Source organism: Hoplias malabaricus, chromosome 2, assembly GCF_029633855.1.
Source record: "Hoplias malabaricus isolate fHopMal1 chromosome 2, fHopMal1.hap1, whole genome shotgun sequence".
Lineage (NCBI taxonomy): Eukaryota > Metazoa > Chordata > Actinopteri > Characiformes > Erythrinidae > Hoplias > Hoplias malabaricus.
Window position 1 is genome coordinate 60,045,134 of NC_089801.1, and position 14,546 is coordinate 60,059,679.

The 14,546-nt window shown below is 39.4% G+C and overlaps 2 protein-coding genes across 2 annotated transcripts; both read right to left on the minus strand.

The window, feature by feature from the left end:
- Window positions 1–357: 357 nt before the first annotated feature.
- LOC136674402 (CMRF35-like molecule 1) lies at window positions 358–4,554 on the minus strand. The gene is made up of 4 exons (XM_066650415.1): window positions 4,373–4,554; window positions 1,976–2,314; window positions 1,825–1,881; window positions 358–714 (listed from the first exon to the last, which is right to left on the minus strand). The coding sequence occupies exons 1-4, from the start codon at window positions 4,410–4,412 to the stop codon at window positions 638–640; spliced, it is 513 nt and encodes a 170-aa protein (XP_066506512.1). The 5' UTR covers window positions 4,413–4,554; the 3' UTR covers window positions 358–637.
- A 4,057-nt stretch (window positions 4,555–8,611) lies between these two features.
- On the minus strand, window positions 8,612–12,523 carry LOC136677440 (CMRF35-like molecule 8). The gene is made up of 7 exons (XM_066654966.1): window positions 12,481–12,523; window positions 12,054–12,131; window positions 11,038–11,364; window positions 10,456–10,518; window positions 10,142–10,225; window positions 9,580–9,680; window positions 8,612–9,028 (listed from the first exon to the last, which is right to left on the minus strand). The coding sequence occupies exons 1-7, from the start codon at window positions 12,521–12,523 to the stop codon at window positions 8,612–8,614; spliced, it is 1,113 nt and encodes a 370-aa protein (XP_066511063.1).
- Between the last annotated feature and the right edge of the window lie 2,023 nt (window positions 12,524–14,546).

A 14,546-nucleotide genomic window follows, 5' to 3' on the forward strand; every position in this document is an offset into this window, starting at 1 on the left:
ATTAAATTACTTCTGTGTTAGTAACAACTGTCTGTTAATTAACTTGATTTCATAACAATAGTGAAGGGTCTCATGAACATTATACACACACACACACACACACACACACACACACATTGTTATTACTGAGCCTAGATTTCTGACCTTAAACACACAAACTCAGTGGCAGAACCAATCAAAATCTCCATCTCAGCTGAGGGGGCGGGGCATTTCACATGAATATTGTCACAGTGTTAAAGTCTTACAGAAGTGGACACTTCTTCACAAAGGTCTCATTTTCTCTTTTATTTATAACAGAAGTAACTTTAAAATGAACCCTGACATTATTCCTTTATTAACTTCATTTAACTCCTGACTTTAAAAAGTGTGTAAACAACATCATCATTTATTTACATATTGATTTATTTAAATTGTAATGATATTCACTGATTAACTGATGAATCCTATCTGCTGTAGACAGGTTCTCACAGTGACATATTCTTCTCTTGTTGGAAATGTCCCTGTGACACTGTGATCTGAACGTCTGCACTGGACCGGTCAGCTGATGTTCATTCAGGGTTAAGCTTTTCTAAGTGAAGGTGTTCTACAGAAGTGTAAAAGTGTGTGATGTGTGTGTGTGATCTCTACTGAGTGTTTGTTAGATGCAGAACATCCCAGTGTCTGGGTCCTCAGACTTTGGAGTGTGGATGGGGCCAGAGTCAGGGACTGTCTTTACTGTTTGGAAATAAAAAAAAGAAGAAAGACATCAGAGAATTGAGCAGTTCATTCATTCATTCATTCATTCATTCATTCATTCATTCATTCATTCATTATATAATAATAATAATAATAATAATAATAGTAATAATAATAATAATAATAAATGTTTCCTCCCATGGTCCAAAAGCACACGTTGGTAGGTGGATTGGTGACTCAAAAGTGTGAGTGTGTGTGTGAGTGAATGTGTGTGTGTCTGTGTTGCACTGTGAAGGACTGGTGCCCCCTCCAGGGTGTATTCCCGCCCAATGATTCCAGGTAGGCTCTGGACCCACCGTGACCCTGAACTGAATAAGTGTTACAGATAATAAATGAATGAATGAATGGATGAATGATAAACGGAATATTGTTATAAATTTAACTGATTTATTCGTATTAATCCACAGTGAAATTCTATATTATTATTTACCAGAGTCAGACGTCTCAAGGCCACAGTGTAGACCCCTAAACCTTCCTCTGAAAACTGTGGTGTACTGCACTTTTAATGAGAATGTGCTTCTCAGTCCAGCACTGTGCATGGAAACATTCTCCTGTTCACTGTGGCTGTGTGTTCAATACTCAGAGGCTAAATATTTAAATTACCATTTGTCTTTCCTCTTAAATTTCAGCTGCATTTGGACCATCTACTGTCTACAGACTTGTTGCTGTCTGAGTGACTGGACCAGACAGGCTTCACTCTCTAAGATCATCAGTGAGCCCTGGACACACAAGACCCTACTGCTGCTTCACTACTGCTCCTTCCTTAGAGCAGTTCTGTCAGGTACCAACCTCCGCTCACACACAACACCCCACAGAACTGTTCTTATGGAGATGTACTGACCAAAGCATGACCATCACAATGTGGCTCTCAGATCCTTACACTCACCCATTTCTCCTGGTTTCAACATCATCTTCAAAACCTGACCCCCCTCTACCTCTTCCTCAGTTTACCTCTGAGTGGTTTTAATCTTGTGGCTGATTGGGTATGAGTGAAAAGAACCCTCATCTGATGACTGTTATGATTATTGATATGAATTTTATCAAAGCAATGAAACTAAGCCTTTACAACTCAAATGATGTCTCAGTTACCTGGAGTTGGACGTGTGGAGACAGTGGTGATGTTGAGTTTTTGTGGAGGTTGTGGAGCTGATGGAGATAAACAGATTAACCCTTTATGATCCCAGCAGTGAACTCAGATTATAAAACCATACACAGAACAGTTCATTTGAACACAACACACCTTTATTCACAGTCAGACGGACCAGAGTAAATGGGTCTTGTCCTATTCTCTCAATTCCACAGCCGTAGGGTCCTGTGTCCTCCATCCTGAGGTCTCTGATGGTCACTACAATCAGTCTCTGTTCCTTGCTGTCAGTCAGAGAGAGTCTTCCTTCATGTCTCCAGGAGTCCTCCCCATTAGTTTGTAGAAGTGTGGTACAGTTTGTATAAACTCCTTTACAGAAATACTTGATGTAAGTTTCATATCCTTTAGTGTAAGGACAGTGGATGACCGCAGCACTGCCCTCTGTTCCAGTCTCTTTGACCTCCTCATGTATCATACCACCACCACCGCTCACAACTGTCACAACAAAGAGAAAACAGAGCATCTCTCTTCAGTCACAGAGCTTTCACCAAACCCACACTACTCTACACTTCATTATCAGGATAAAGCATTTAACAGGATTAAAGAGGCAGTAGACTTCAACTGAAGATAGATAGATAGATAGATAGATAGATAGATAGATAGATAGATAGAGTACACTTCACTGTATAAGGACAGTACAATATACAGTATACAGTGGAGTAACTGCACTCTCTCTAGACATGGACACAGTGCAGTGCTCTGTAGTAAACACTTGCAGTGAGTGTGGGCTATAAATAAATGAGACACTTTAATACACACACAGACTACAAGTGTAACACAGAGCTAAGCTGTAGGAACATTCACAAATACATTAAATAAACTGTATAAGAGACACCTCAGATCCAAAGAGCAGTGTCTGTGTGTCACAGTTTTGATCGATTTATTGTCTTTCCTGCTCTGTACGGGGCGTCCCAAGAGAAAGGAGACAGAAAATAAAGTAACTGTATTCATTATGTGTGTGTGTGTGTCCATTAGGGGGAGTGGACCCAGACCAGAGTAGGGTTCCAGTGCCTGGGGGCAGTTGTGGGTTTAGTGCCTTGCACAAGGGCCCTCAGCCATGGATTGATGGAGGAGGACAGTTCTGTTCCTTCACACCACTAGCTCTACTTCCAGCTCTAATCCCTCTTCTCTAACCATTAGACCACGACTGCACCATAATACAGACCTTAGACTCTATCTAAGAACATGTGGTGAGGTTAAGACTGACTGTGTTTCTCCTCGTCTTTCAGGAAATATCTCAGTGGTGTAACTCAGTGCATGTGGAACGTTTACCATCTCCACACTGAGTGTGGTCTTCAGACTGATCAAAGATCAACAGCTCCTTCTGGATGAAGATAAAGTGAGAATGTGAAGTAGAAAACGTCACCAGTGTCAGTTCAGTAATGGCCCCCACAGCAGCCTGGTCTCAGGATCAATTTGTACATATTTAACTACATCAGCCTTCCCAGGACTCGTACAATGTGTACTAATTACAGTTCACCTCTTTGTAGGTGTGTAGTTTGATTTGATGAGTTCAGATTGTTATAAATGAGCCTTAACTCTAATTCTATCCCTGACACAATCCTAACTCTAATACTAACAGACTTTATAAATAAAGGTGCTACAGAAGGTTCTTTGAGTGATGCCAGTGAAGAACCACTTTTAGTTCCAGAGAGAATCATTTTTGCTGATACTTTTGAATGAAAATAAGAATCTGAAAATTGAGTGATGGGTTATTAAATATTTCAATGGTTATTCACAGTCACACATCTCTTAAACAAACAGTTCTTTATGGAACCAGAAGTGGTTCTTCTGTGTCATTGTATTTCTAAGTGTGTACCACATTAAGGACATGGCACACTGGCCTATAGCAATGAGTCTGAGTCAGAGGCAGAACCAATTAGAATCTTCATTTCAATTTGGGGGCGGGGCACAGTGGGGCTGTTCAGTGAGAGGAGGGGGAGGCGGGACGGTCTCTGCTGCATTTGAGTTAAGGTGTTATCTGTGTCACAGTTTAATTTGGGCACATTTCACACCAACACACTTCACAGTTCCCTGCTGAAGTAGTGCTGTGTGTTTAGCTCCGATGAGAGACGCAAGCAATAAACATATTGACAAATGAAAAGAAAGTAATACATATAAAATATATCCATATAAAACATGCAATGAGATTCTAACCTGTGCATAAACACTACACCAATCAGACACAAGATTAAAACCACTGACCGGCAGTGAGTGAAGTGTTGATGTGTTTGAAGGAGGAAATGGTCTTGGTTTTGTTTAGGGACAGGTTTAATGCTGATGTTTCAGGTGTCGGATATTAAAATGTACATCCACAAATAGTGAACTATAGTTAGTACACATTGTGTGAATAATTTCAGTCAAATATATAAAATATAGTCAGATATGTACAAATTTACTGTCAGACCAGGGGGCTACACTAGACCAGGAACATCAGGATCAGAGCCACTCATCACTGACCAAGCCTTAAACAACAGAAAGTCAGCGTCTTACCAGTGAGCAGAGTACACACCGTGACGAGAGAGGTCTTCATCGCTGCGAATTCAAGCTCACTGCAATCTGAGATTCTCCAGAGCTTCCACAAACGTCCTCTCAGTGCAGAAGTCCAGCAGAAATTGCTGCTCTGATGTGTTTACAGATCTTCTTTTCAGTCGCCTTCTGCCCTGAAGAGCTCCGAACTCTAACGCAGGGAGAACTCATCTACACCGCTGAAGATAAACTGTGGATGATGACTGTGCTGTAGCTCAGCTCTACCTCTGACCAGAGAAACTCAAGCCTGGTGTGTCTGTTTGAGCATGTATTTAGCGCTTTGTGGGGACTGCACCTTCACTCTTATGTTGAAAACCTGAACATTTAGTAGCTTTAAAGATGTGTGGGGACATTTTCCACATATATTTACATTTATATAAGATTATTAGAACAAATGAATGGTCAGAGCTAATGGTTTGTTGAAGTTAACCCTGGGTTTCATGTAAAAATGAATTATTTGGACAGTCTCCACAAAGACTGAAATACCAGTGTGTGTGTGAGTGTGTGTGTGTGTGTTGTAGTGTGATATGATGAATGTGTATTAATTTCTAATAAGAAATTTGACTCTGAGATTTGATTCTAACACACAGATTTTAGCTGGCTCTCAGAGACATCCCCTCCTTGCACCAGCAGATGGAATCTGAGAAAACACAGGGCAGAGTCATAAAAAGCACTCTTCAGGGACCTTTTTTATGATCCAAGGCCACACAGGGTCAAGAGAAGAATCTTTTGGGAGACACTCCCGAGGATCAGTTTATGCTCTGAATAAAACTGCGTAACTTCTCAAACTATAGAATTAAACCTTAACTCCCATTGGTTTAAAACAACAAGTTGCCTATGGGCACAGCTGTTTGAAATTAATTCTATTTGGAGAATCAAAATGGGTGGGATTAATTTACATGTGTTTAAAGTCATTTCTTTTTTCATATGAACTTATGTAGGAACCAAGGTAGCCACATACTGTGTGTGTATTTGGTTAATATTTATGTAAAACACTGTTGTCTTAATAATATTACTTTGTGTTAACATCTAATCTTTTAAACTACAAAGTATGATTCAAAATCCTGGGACATTCATTCAAAAAGGGACAATCTTCAAGTCTTTTGTCAAGGGTCATAAATTTTATGTGATGTCACTACCAAGGTACAGGAAACCAATCAGGAGCAAGAGAGGCTCCAATCAGGGCTTCAAGGAGGGTTTTCTAAATTCTGTTTAAAAAGCCCAGTGGTGCCAAATGAGAAAGGCTTTTTTTTTTTCGCACTTTTCCGCCCTCTTCACACACCTTCATTTCACTTTACACTTTTTCTCTTTTAGCCTTTTTCAAAGATAAAGATAGAAATGACTCTGCAAGCTCTTCTGCAGGTGTCAGACTCTCATGGCTTTCTTAAACAGTCTTTAACAGTCAGTTTATGAAAATCTATAGTTTGACTTCAGCAAAAATTCAGTGCCACCCAGAGAATGAAGGAGACCTCAGAGTGATGACAAAAGCTTCTAGACCAGCAACGAAGATGGCCACATGCACCCTCAGAATGACTTTAAGGCCCGCGTCTGCAGTTCTCCAGAAAGCACAGTGACATGATCCCATCTATCTCCAGTCTCCAGTATCTCCCAGGATACGTAAGGTCACATGGTTTCATTTCTTTCATTGCTCAGGAGTGGTGCTGAATACTTGCTGGGATAAACAATAGCCTTTCTAGAATTTAGGGTAATTATCATAGAAAAATTCCCTCATATATTAATATCCCAGTTCACTCATGTATCGCTGTAATCCATTTCATTATATGAATGTATAATCAGTATTCATTATTTGATATTATTATTAATAAACCAGTTGTGTGACAAAAACAATCCTTGGTTATTTGTTTGTGTGTGCACCTTTCTTGTATAGAATTATTCCTTCTGGTTCAGATTCAATTTCAGAGCCAAGAACCTACAGCGGGGCAATGAGCATAATTCATTAATAATAATTAATTCTAGCTAATTCTGCTGTATAATATGTAAAGTCATCTAACATGATGACCTACTTGTCTAAGCTAAAATTGGACAGGTAACGACACTACATATTATTTAAGGACTCCCAACATGGAGGTTAACAAAAATAATTAAATAATTAATTATTAATCAAATAATGTAGTGCATGCTGTTTCCACTACAGTGTGTGTGTGTGTGTGTGTGTGTGTGTGTGTGTGTGTGTGTGTGTGTGTGTGTAAATGTGTGTGTTTTAAGATGAAACAGGATGTGGTTCTGGAGCCCATTTGGCCTCTGAGTTCACCTTGCTCATGACAGCACTGACAACTACACAGTTAAAGCAGCAATCAGTTAGTTTTACAACAACACAACTCTCATCACTCAGATGTCAGGGTTTATCTCTTGTTATGGATTTTCCTCGTCTCGTGTGTGCACCGCTGTGGGCAAAATGAATGTCTGAATGACTTTCAGAAAAGGATTCAATATGGCACCAAAAGGGTTCTCCTATTGTAAAAAGACTGACATCGTAACAATAGAAGAACCCTGGAAGACGTGTGCTAGTTTTCTTCAGCATGGCCTGGTAGGGGGTTCTAGCTAAAGGCTGGTAGGAGTTTATGAACAGTTTATTGGCCACTATCTCAGAATCTTATTTTTAAAAGTGCACCGTCCACTGTTATAGACACTTTGATGCCCTCGTGTTCTGGTTCTCCTTGTCTTTCTTGTTTGTTCTCAGCTGCATTTGGACCATCTAGTGTCCACAGACTTACCATTGTCTGAGTGACTGGTCCTGATTGGCTACACTGCTTTACTGGTTCTGGAAGCGGATTCTTGTTTAGTCACTGTTCTCTCGTGGTTCAGAGAAAGCCGAGTAGGGACTAAACCATGGGGTGTTAACCTTGCAGAAGCCTGATTGTCCAGAGAGAGTCGTCATTCTACGACACGCAATGCAGATGTCCAGCACCAACTCTCCATTTGTAAAATCTCCAGCTGCAGCGGAGATCACATTTGTGCTGGACGCTGCAACAAGTAAGGAACCAACTCTACTGATCTGTCTGAACTACAACAACATCACGCTAATATGCAATGAGTAAATAAGGCCTAAAGTTACCTAAAGTGTCGCCAGTGTTCTTGTTGTTTCCAAAGCCTGCTGTTCCCATTAGAGACAGGGTTTTGAGACGACACTGGGTAGATTTATGGGGGGGACTGTGGAAGCTGAACATGAATCAGGGACCGAGAAACAAACAGAGAGTAGATTCAAGTACAGTCCAGTAGAGTAGGGAACGTGCAGTGGAAAATTGCCATTATAATCATGTGATGTTACGCCATTAAATCCTCACAGCAATGTCCTAGAAGTCATAAATGTCATGATTTTGATCTTTGTGGCTGAAAGGATATATTTATAATACCCATACTGCCCCCTGTTTGCACCAGTAAAATCAGACAAACTGTAAATAAACATGACTTAATGTGTAATAAAATACTGATGACAAAGTTTTAATATTAAATCACACACACACACACACAGGGAAAAAAAGAATAAATTTACACTTCTATACACATCTATAAAATTCACAGTTTGTACTGGTTTTTGTTTATTGGCGACTGGAGTGGACACAGCTCAAAAATGACTGGACATTAGTTATGAATATTACAGTGTAGATGATCACAGAGCTTCCACACAGGTGTGAAAAAGAGGAAACAAGTATTTACAGCATCTGTAACTGGAAAATGTCCATGTTACAGGTGCACATTTTCAACCATACATAAATATAAGGCACTAGAGTGGAACAGATTACAATCGTTTCGCCCATTATGGGATATTTGGCTTTGGCTTCAGGTTTAGAGAATAAAACAAACAAACAAAAATGAATAATATCAGTGAGTAAATCCTTCAGAGAACCTAAAGGATCACTCTAGAGTTGTCTAATCAGGATGATTGCTTTTTGGGGGCTCCTGAATTGGGCAGTTGTCTAAAAATGAGGACGCTGGTTCAATCAACAGTCAACACTGCCCTCTCCCTTTTTGCAGAATAGTCATCTTTCTCCATCATTAATGTACTGTAACTCTTAGTGGGTAAAGCAGATCTGGGCTGGTGCTGAGCTGTCCAGTGCTGTTGTGTTAGCGGCACAAAGCAGGTCACAGATGTCATTAAGACTTGAGAACTGTGTTCACTAGATGAAAAATTTGAGCATAAATCTTATCAAATAAGTTATGGACGGATAGTATGGATAAGCTCTACTTCTTTTTCTTTACTGTGGAGTACAGAGCACTGTCAGCATCAGCTGGTTGTGAAGTGCTTACTGGGTTAAGGGTTGAGGATGATGTTGATGAAGGTCTATCTGTATCCTCTGTGTTCTCTCTGATGAAGACAACACTGGCGTAGTGAGGCTCCTCATCGGGTGTCAACAGTGCGCTGAATTTCACAGTTGCATAACTGACTATATCAGGATCTGAGCGTGGAGCAATGTTGGAGTAAATAGTAGAACTGTCCTCAGGTGGCTGCTTCTCATTGTCCGAGCACATAGTCCCAAGATCTGGAGCTGTCCTCCGATTGGCTGAGGTGGAGGTTTCTACTGAAGAAGGTTTAGTCACTTTCTGCTCTTTGGTTTTGCGTGGACTCGGGGTGGAGGGTGGGTTCCATTTGGGCTGAACCTGAATTAGAAATCAGTTTCAAACATATTAGTAAAAGATATTGGCTGGTTTTGAAACTCTTATCTGTATGAAATAAAATGTTGCTATTTATAATAATGAAATAAATGTAGAAAATCATCCATGTTTATTGTAAAACCAAAGGGTTAAAAATGCATTATTCTAACCTGTCAATGCAAGTATAAAATTAATGTTCATTCTCAAATAGCATATATCAGTTCTGTAATTATACAAGTTTTAGTTAATAAAATGTTTATAAACTATCAATAAAACATGAATAAATTAACAATATTATTTTGCCTAAAAGACCAATGAGTCATGATTCATGTCATAAATCAGTCTTTATACTGAGCCCTAGAGGCCTAGCTGTATTAGATATTCAGCTCTAAATTGGAGAATAAAATTATTAATTAGAAAAACACTATATAGACAACAATGGAACAAACAATAAACAGTCACTTTTATAAATACTTGTTACAGCATGTTTTAGGTAAACAATTAATTATTGTTTCTTTAAAGTTGTATTAACCCAAACAAAGTCTCAAAAGATGTACCTCGTCTTTCTTTTTCTTGCTTTGTTTTATGAGAATGAAAAGCAAAATGGCAAATATGAAGAGCAGAATGGCGAGACCTGTTCCAATATAAATCACTGTGTCTGCAAAACAAAAGCCAGACATTTACAATCCCCTTGTATTGCTCATAGATTATGTTAGTATCAATATCTATGAGTTCTATTAATGTGAGAGTCTATAAACACAGTAATAAACAATGTTTATTATTTATTATTAAGTTGTGTTATACTTCATTACAATGTTTATAACAATGTTATTAAACATGTTTTAAGAATTTAGAGCAACAACATCTGCAATGGAGATGGTCATAAAAAACAACTGTAATTTATGAATTTCATTATAAATCCTAATCAGAGTCACAGGGGGTCCTGAGCCCACCCTGAATCATTGAGCCCAAGGCTTGTATCAGTTACCGGGTGTAATTAGATGGTGTTGCATAAAAATTACAGATCATAGGCAGATACCATCATAAACAGAGTAGTTACAATTAGCACAAATTCAGATACATAGTTGAATAAAATGCCAAATATTTCCAGACTCTTACCGGGTGGTTTGCTTGGGATTGTTAAGAGACTCAAGGTGGTTCTGGTGCTGCTGGAGGTTCTTGATTGTGTTGTTCCCTTTGTCCCTACGAAAAAATACATGTGGCAGATTCATACAGTTCTGAATCTGACTCTGATTGGATACACCTGTATTTCACACTCCAATCAAATTTTGATAGATGAAATCATGTCCCCCCCAAACGATTCCTTGACCAATAATTCTGATCCACTTGTGAAACAGTTACATTGTGTTAGAAATGTAGGTTCTGATTTCTGTTTCAGCTTGCCTTTATGTTTTCAGTGGATGCCCACTCACCTGCTTCTGTAGCTGTGCTCAAGTCGGTTGGTCTGGGTGTTGAGCGAGGGGTGGTCACCAGAGCTGAGAACAACACACAGGGAAAGACAAAGGAGAGCAAGAGATAGAGAGAGTGAGTGAGAGAGAGAGAGAGAGAGAGAGAGAGAGAGAGAGAGAAAATAATATTTGTGAGCTTTGACCATTCTAACAACATGCCTGTTCTGTCTTGGATTACAACAGTGGAGCCAATGAACCAATAAGTCTCGTGTCACTCTAATGTCCCACAGGGAAGTGTCTTAATATTGCAGTTCTCAAACAAAAAAAGGAACTTGTTAAAGCCAAACATATGTTTGGACAATGTACTGGACCAAGTCATTATAGATATGAATATATGCTAATATCTCATTTTACTGGAGGTTAAAATATGCCTCGTGGATGTTAGTCACATTTTCAAATTTCCTTCAGGATCAATACATGCTATTTTATTAAAATCTAAATCAATGCTCTGTAAAGTGTTTACAGACTTTCCATCCAGTGCCCATTTGAAGAGAGAACAGCTGAAAGATAATAAATCTTCTACTACAGACCTTCAGTGTGTCTTACCTTCTAGAACTTTTACAATCACCTTCTCTAGGGAGTCTATTAAGAATCTATTCACTCCACACCAGTATGTTCCAGAGTCTGACATCTTCAGTTTGGAGATGGTCACAGTGAAGACCCCTGAACCTTTATCGTGTATTGAGAACCTCCCCCTGGTGTTTGGGTTGTGAGTTTCTGAACTCTTAATGATAATGTCTCTATTAGTTTTACATACAGAGTTGCACAAGTACTTCAGGTTATTTTTGGCATCTTCATGAGAACATCTGACCTTCAGGTCCTCTCCAACATGACCCGTGAAGATTAACACACCATCCACAACACTTCCTAAAACTGACACAGGAAAACAGAGGGGGGAATGGAGCACAATAGGGGGAATAAAGGTAAATTAACAGGTTTTTTTTTGTGTTTTTCTTACTCACAACTTCCTTACCTATGACCTAATTTAATCATTTTTATGATTATTGACAGGGCAGCACGGTGGTGCAGCAGGTAGTTGCAGTCACACAGCTCCAGGGACCTGGAGGTTGTGGGTTCGAGTCCCGCTCCTGGTGTGTGTCTGTAAGGAGTTTGGTGTGTTCTCCCAGTGTCTGCATGGGTTTCCTCCGGGTGCTCCGGTTTCCACCCACGGTCCAAAAACACACGTTTGTAGGTGGAATGGTGACTCAAAAGTGTCCGTAGGTGTGAGTGTGAAGGACTGGTGCCCCCTTCATGGTGCGTTCCTGCCTTGCGCCCAGTGATACCAAGTAGGCTCCAGACCCACCTGAACTGGATAAGTGGTTTCAGACAATGAATGAATGAATCATTATTGACATTATTATTTTCCCTTTTACCTCTTGCTTCATTAATAATTTTTTGTCTTTAGTTTAAAATAATTTTCTGTTCCTTTTAAAATTTTTATGTACATTGTTGCATTTTTGCTCTGTAAGGCACATTCATAGAAAAATAAATTCACATGATGCTGCAGAAACATCTCCTAATTTATTACATATGTCACTATTTGTGGTCCTTAAATATCGTACGGTCACTAAGTGGCACGGTTTCACTAAACCCAGACAAAGCCTCTGTTATAAACCTGAAGAAATAAAGCAGAGACAGAGCTGTAAAACGGAGACAGAGTAGAATGAGAGTCAAGTTTAGGTTTATACTTGGGGCTAGAGTTAGGGTTATTGTTAGGGTTAACTTTAGGATTAAGATTACGGTACATCCATTGATAGGGGAACTAAATTTAGTACACATTGTGCCAACACTAGAAGTAGTAATATATGTACAAATGTACGCAGAGACTTTTAGACATCTAAATAATATCTTCAAGATTTCATCAGTAAACCCAATCTGATGAAGGTCGGTTTAAAGCTTTGACAGAAGAAGGATTACATTAAAAGGTCTTAGGTAAATGAATATGGAACTAAATGTTCCTAAAAAAAAACTAGAAATGTCCAGTCAAACCTGTGAAGGTGCAGATGACCCTGGTCAGCAGAAACCTCCTCATTCTCACCTCAGCGCTGAGATTTTTTTGCAGCGTCTCCTTCTAAACCTTTTCTGTACTCAATATGAAGTGTGTGTGTGTGTGTGCATGCAAGTGAGAGGGTGTGTTGTAATTTTCAGATAATTGCAGACATTTTCTTTCTTCACTTTACTCTTTCTGTCTTTCCTCGTTTCTGCTATTTACTTTCAGACACACACACAAAAACACAACCTCTGTCTCACTTGCACACACACACGCCCTGAGAGCTGTTTTTATTTAAAAAACAGGAGCACTTTTGAAAGAATATCCGAACCAATCAAAACCTCCATTCCTGCTGAGTGGGCGTGGCATTTCACATAAACATTAAGTCAGATACACTATTAAACAAAGGTCTCTTTATCCTTGTTGGTGGTTTGGTAATATTAACAGCCACACTGCCCCCTGGAGGAACATCTGACAAACTACAGTCAACTACTGTCCACAGTACACCTCCAAATGTTAAACCCAGAGGGAGTGAGCAGCACAGGTAGAGACCACAGTGCGGTCACAGTACACACCACAAGAGCTCAGGCTCTGCCTATAAGGTTTACATACATATATGTATATATACACACACACTAAGAAAATTAAAAATGCAGACATGAGCTATTTGTATAGGGCGATGGGGCAATATGCTGCCAAAAGCAAATGGCAAGTATATTTGTATATTTTCTCTCATTCTCCCACAATGTTTACAAAACTCTGCCACACTGTTTGTCCTGGTCACGAGGCGGGTGTAGGGGTGGTCAAGGAGTGAGGAACAGGAATGGAGATAATTGCAGGAGACTTTAATGAGGCTAGGAAAGTAGACAAAGGGGCTAAACACACAAAGGCTACTAAATAAACTAAGCAAAAACAATACAAAGACCTTGAAACAGAAATATTAAATATAAAGCAAGGGGCTAAACATTAAACAGAGAAACTAAACACTAAACAAGGAGGCTAAACACGAAGGCTAGGGGCCTAATCACTAGGATACTAAACACTGGGGCTAAGATGCTAAACACTAAGGCTAGGACACTAAACAAGGCTAAACATAGAACCAAAACACAGCAAGAATCAAAGACAATGACATGAACCACAAACATACATAAATCTACACTTACAGTGACTCACAAACAGGAACCACTGACATGGACTATAAAAAGATAACACAAACAAGAAACACCTGGGACAGATAACGAGGGGGCAGGACCACAACGGAGGCACAATGAGAGGGTGGAGCAAAGGTGGAGACAAGGATGGAAACAAAAACCAAAACCAAAACAGAGCCATGTGCTAAAGGAGCACATGGTGGGACACAGGAAACAAAGAGCAGTAGAAAAGAAACAAGACAAAAGTGTGACAGTCCCACCTCTGAGTATCACAGTCCAGTCAGCGGTAGGCTTTGTTCTGTACACTCCCACCTCTTTTTGGGCATTTTCCACATGATGGAAAATTGCACAAGACTCTCATTTTAAGTTTTTGGGGTGCAGAGCTTTCAGTTCAATTTCAGTGTTTTCTGGGGGTCTCGCCTCCAAATTGCCCTGTAATCTATTCCCTATATTCCTCACTATGTAGTGCACATTATAGAAAATAGGGGAGTGGTTAATTTTGGGCACAGCCAAGGGTTAACTGGAACATATAGCAATCTAGTCAAAGGCTACCATTAATTTAACATTATTCTTTATTGTGCACCCCTTGCACCTAAAATAAAACATTATCCAAAAACAGAAGAGTGAAAAATATATGCTATGAGAGTAATAATAAAGCTGGTCTCTCCTCAAAATGTTTGTGGGGTTGACTAAATGACAATATATTTATGGCCACAGCTGATTGTCCATTAACTCTGAAGGCAAATGTAACTCTTTTCTATTAAAGAAGACCTTTAAAATAAACTTTTGATTATAGCTCTCCACAAAGTATATAAAGATAAAGAAAAAACTTTATGAATCTAGTGGTTACTGGTGGTATTTCTACATGAAGTGACCATATAAATATTAAAACCCTTCAATGTTAGATGACACTA

Excerpts from the sequence above, each read along its gene's own strand:
- LOC136677440 (XM_066654966.1), bottom strand. The coding sequence starts at position 12,523 with ATGAGGAGGTTTCTGCTGACCAGGGTCATCTGCACCTTCACAG. Across the intron at positions 10,519-11,037 it reads GATTGTAAAAGTTCTAGAAG|CTCTGGTGACCACCCCTCGC; the intron begins GTAAGACACACT and ends TGTTGTTCTCAG. Across the intron at positions 10,226-10,455 it reads GAGCACAGCTACAGAAGCAG|GGACAAAGGGAACAACACAA; the intron begins GTGAGTGGGCAT and ends ATTTTTTCGTAG.
- LOC136674402 (XM_066650415.1), bottom strand. The coding sequence starts at position 4,412 with ATGAAGACCTCTCTCGTCACGGTGTGTACTCTGCTCACTG. Across the intron at positions 1,882-1,975 it reads CCGTCTGACTGTGAATAAAG|CTCCACAACCTCCACAAAAA; the intron begins GTGTGTTGTGTT and ends TATCTCCATCAG. Across the intron at positions 715-1,824 it reads CTCCACACGTCCAACTCCAG|TAAAGACAGTCCCTGACTCT; the intron begins GTAACTGAGACA and ends ATTTCCAAACAG.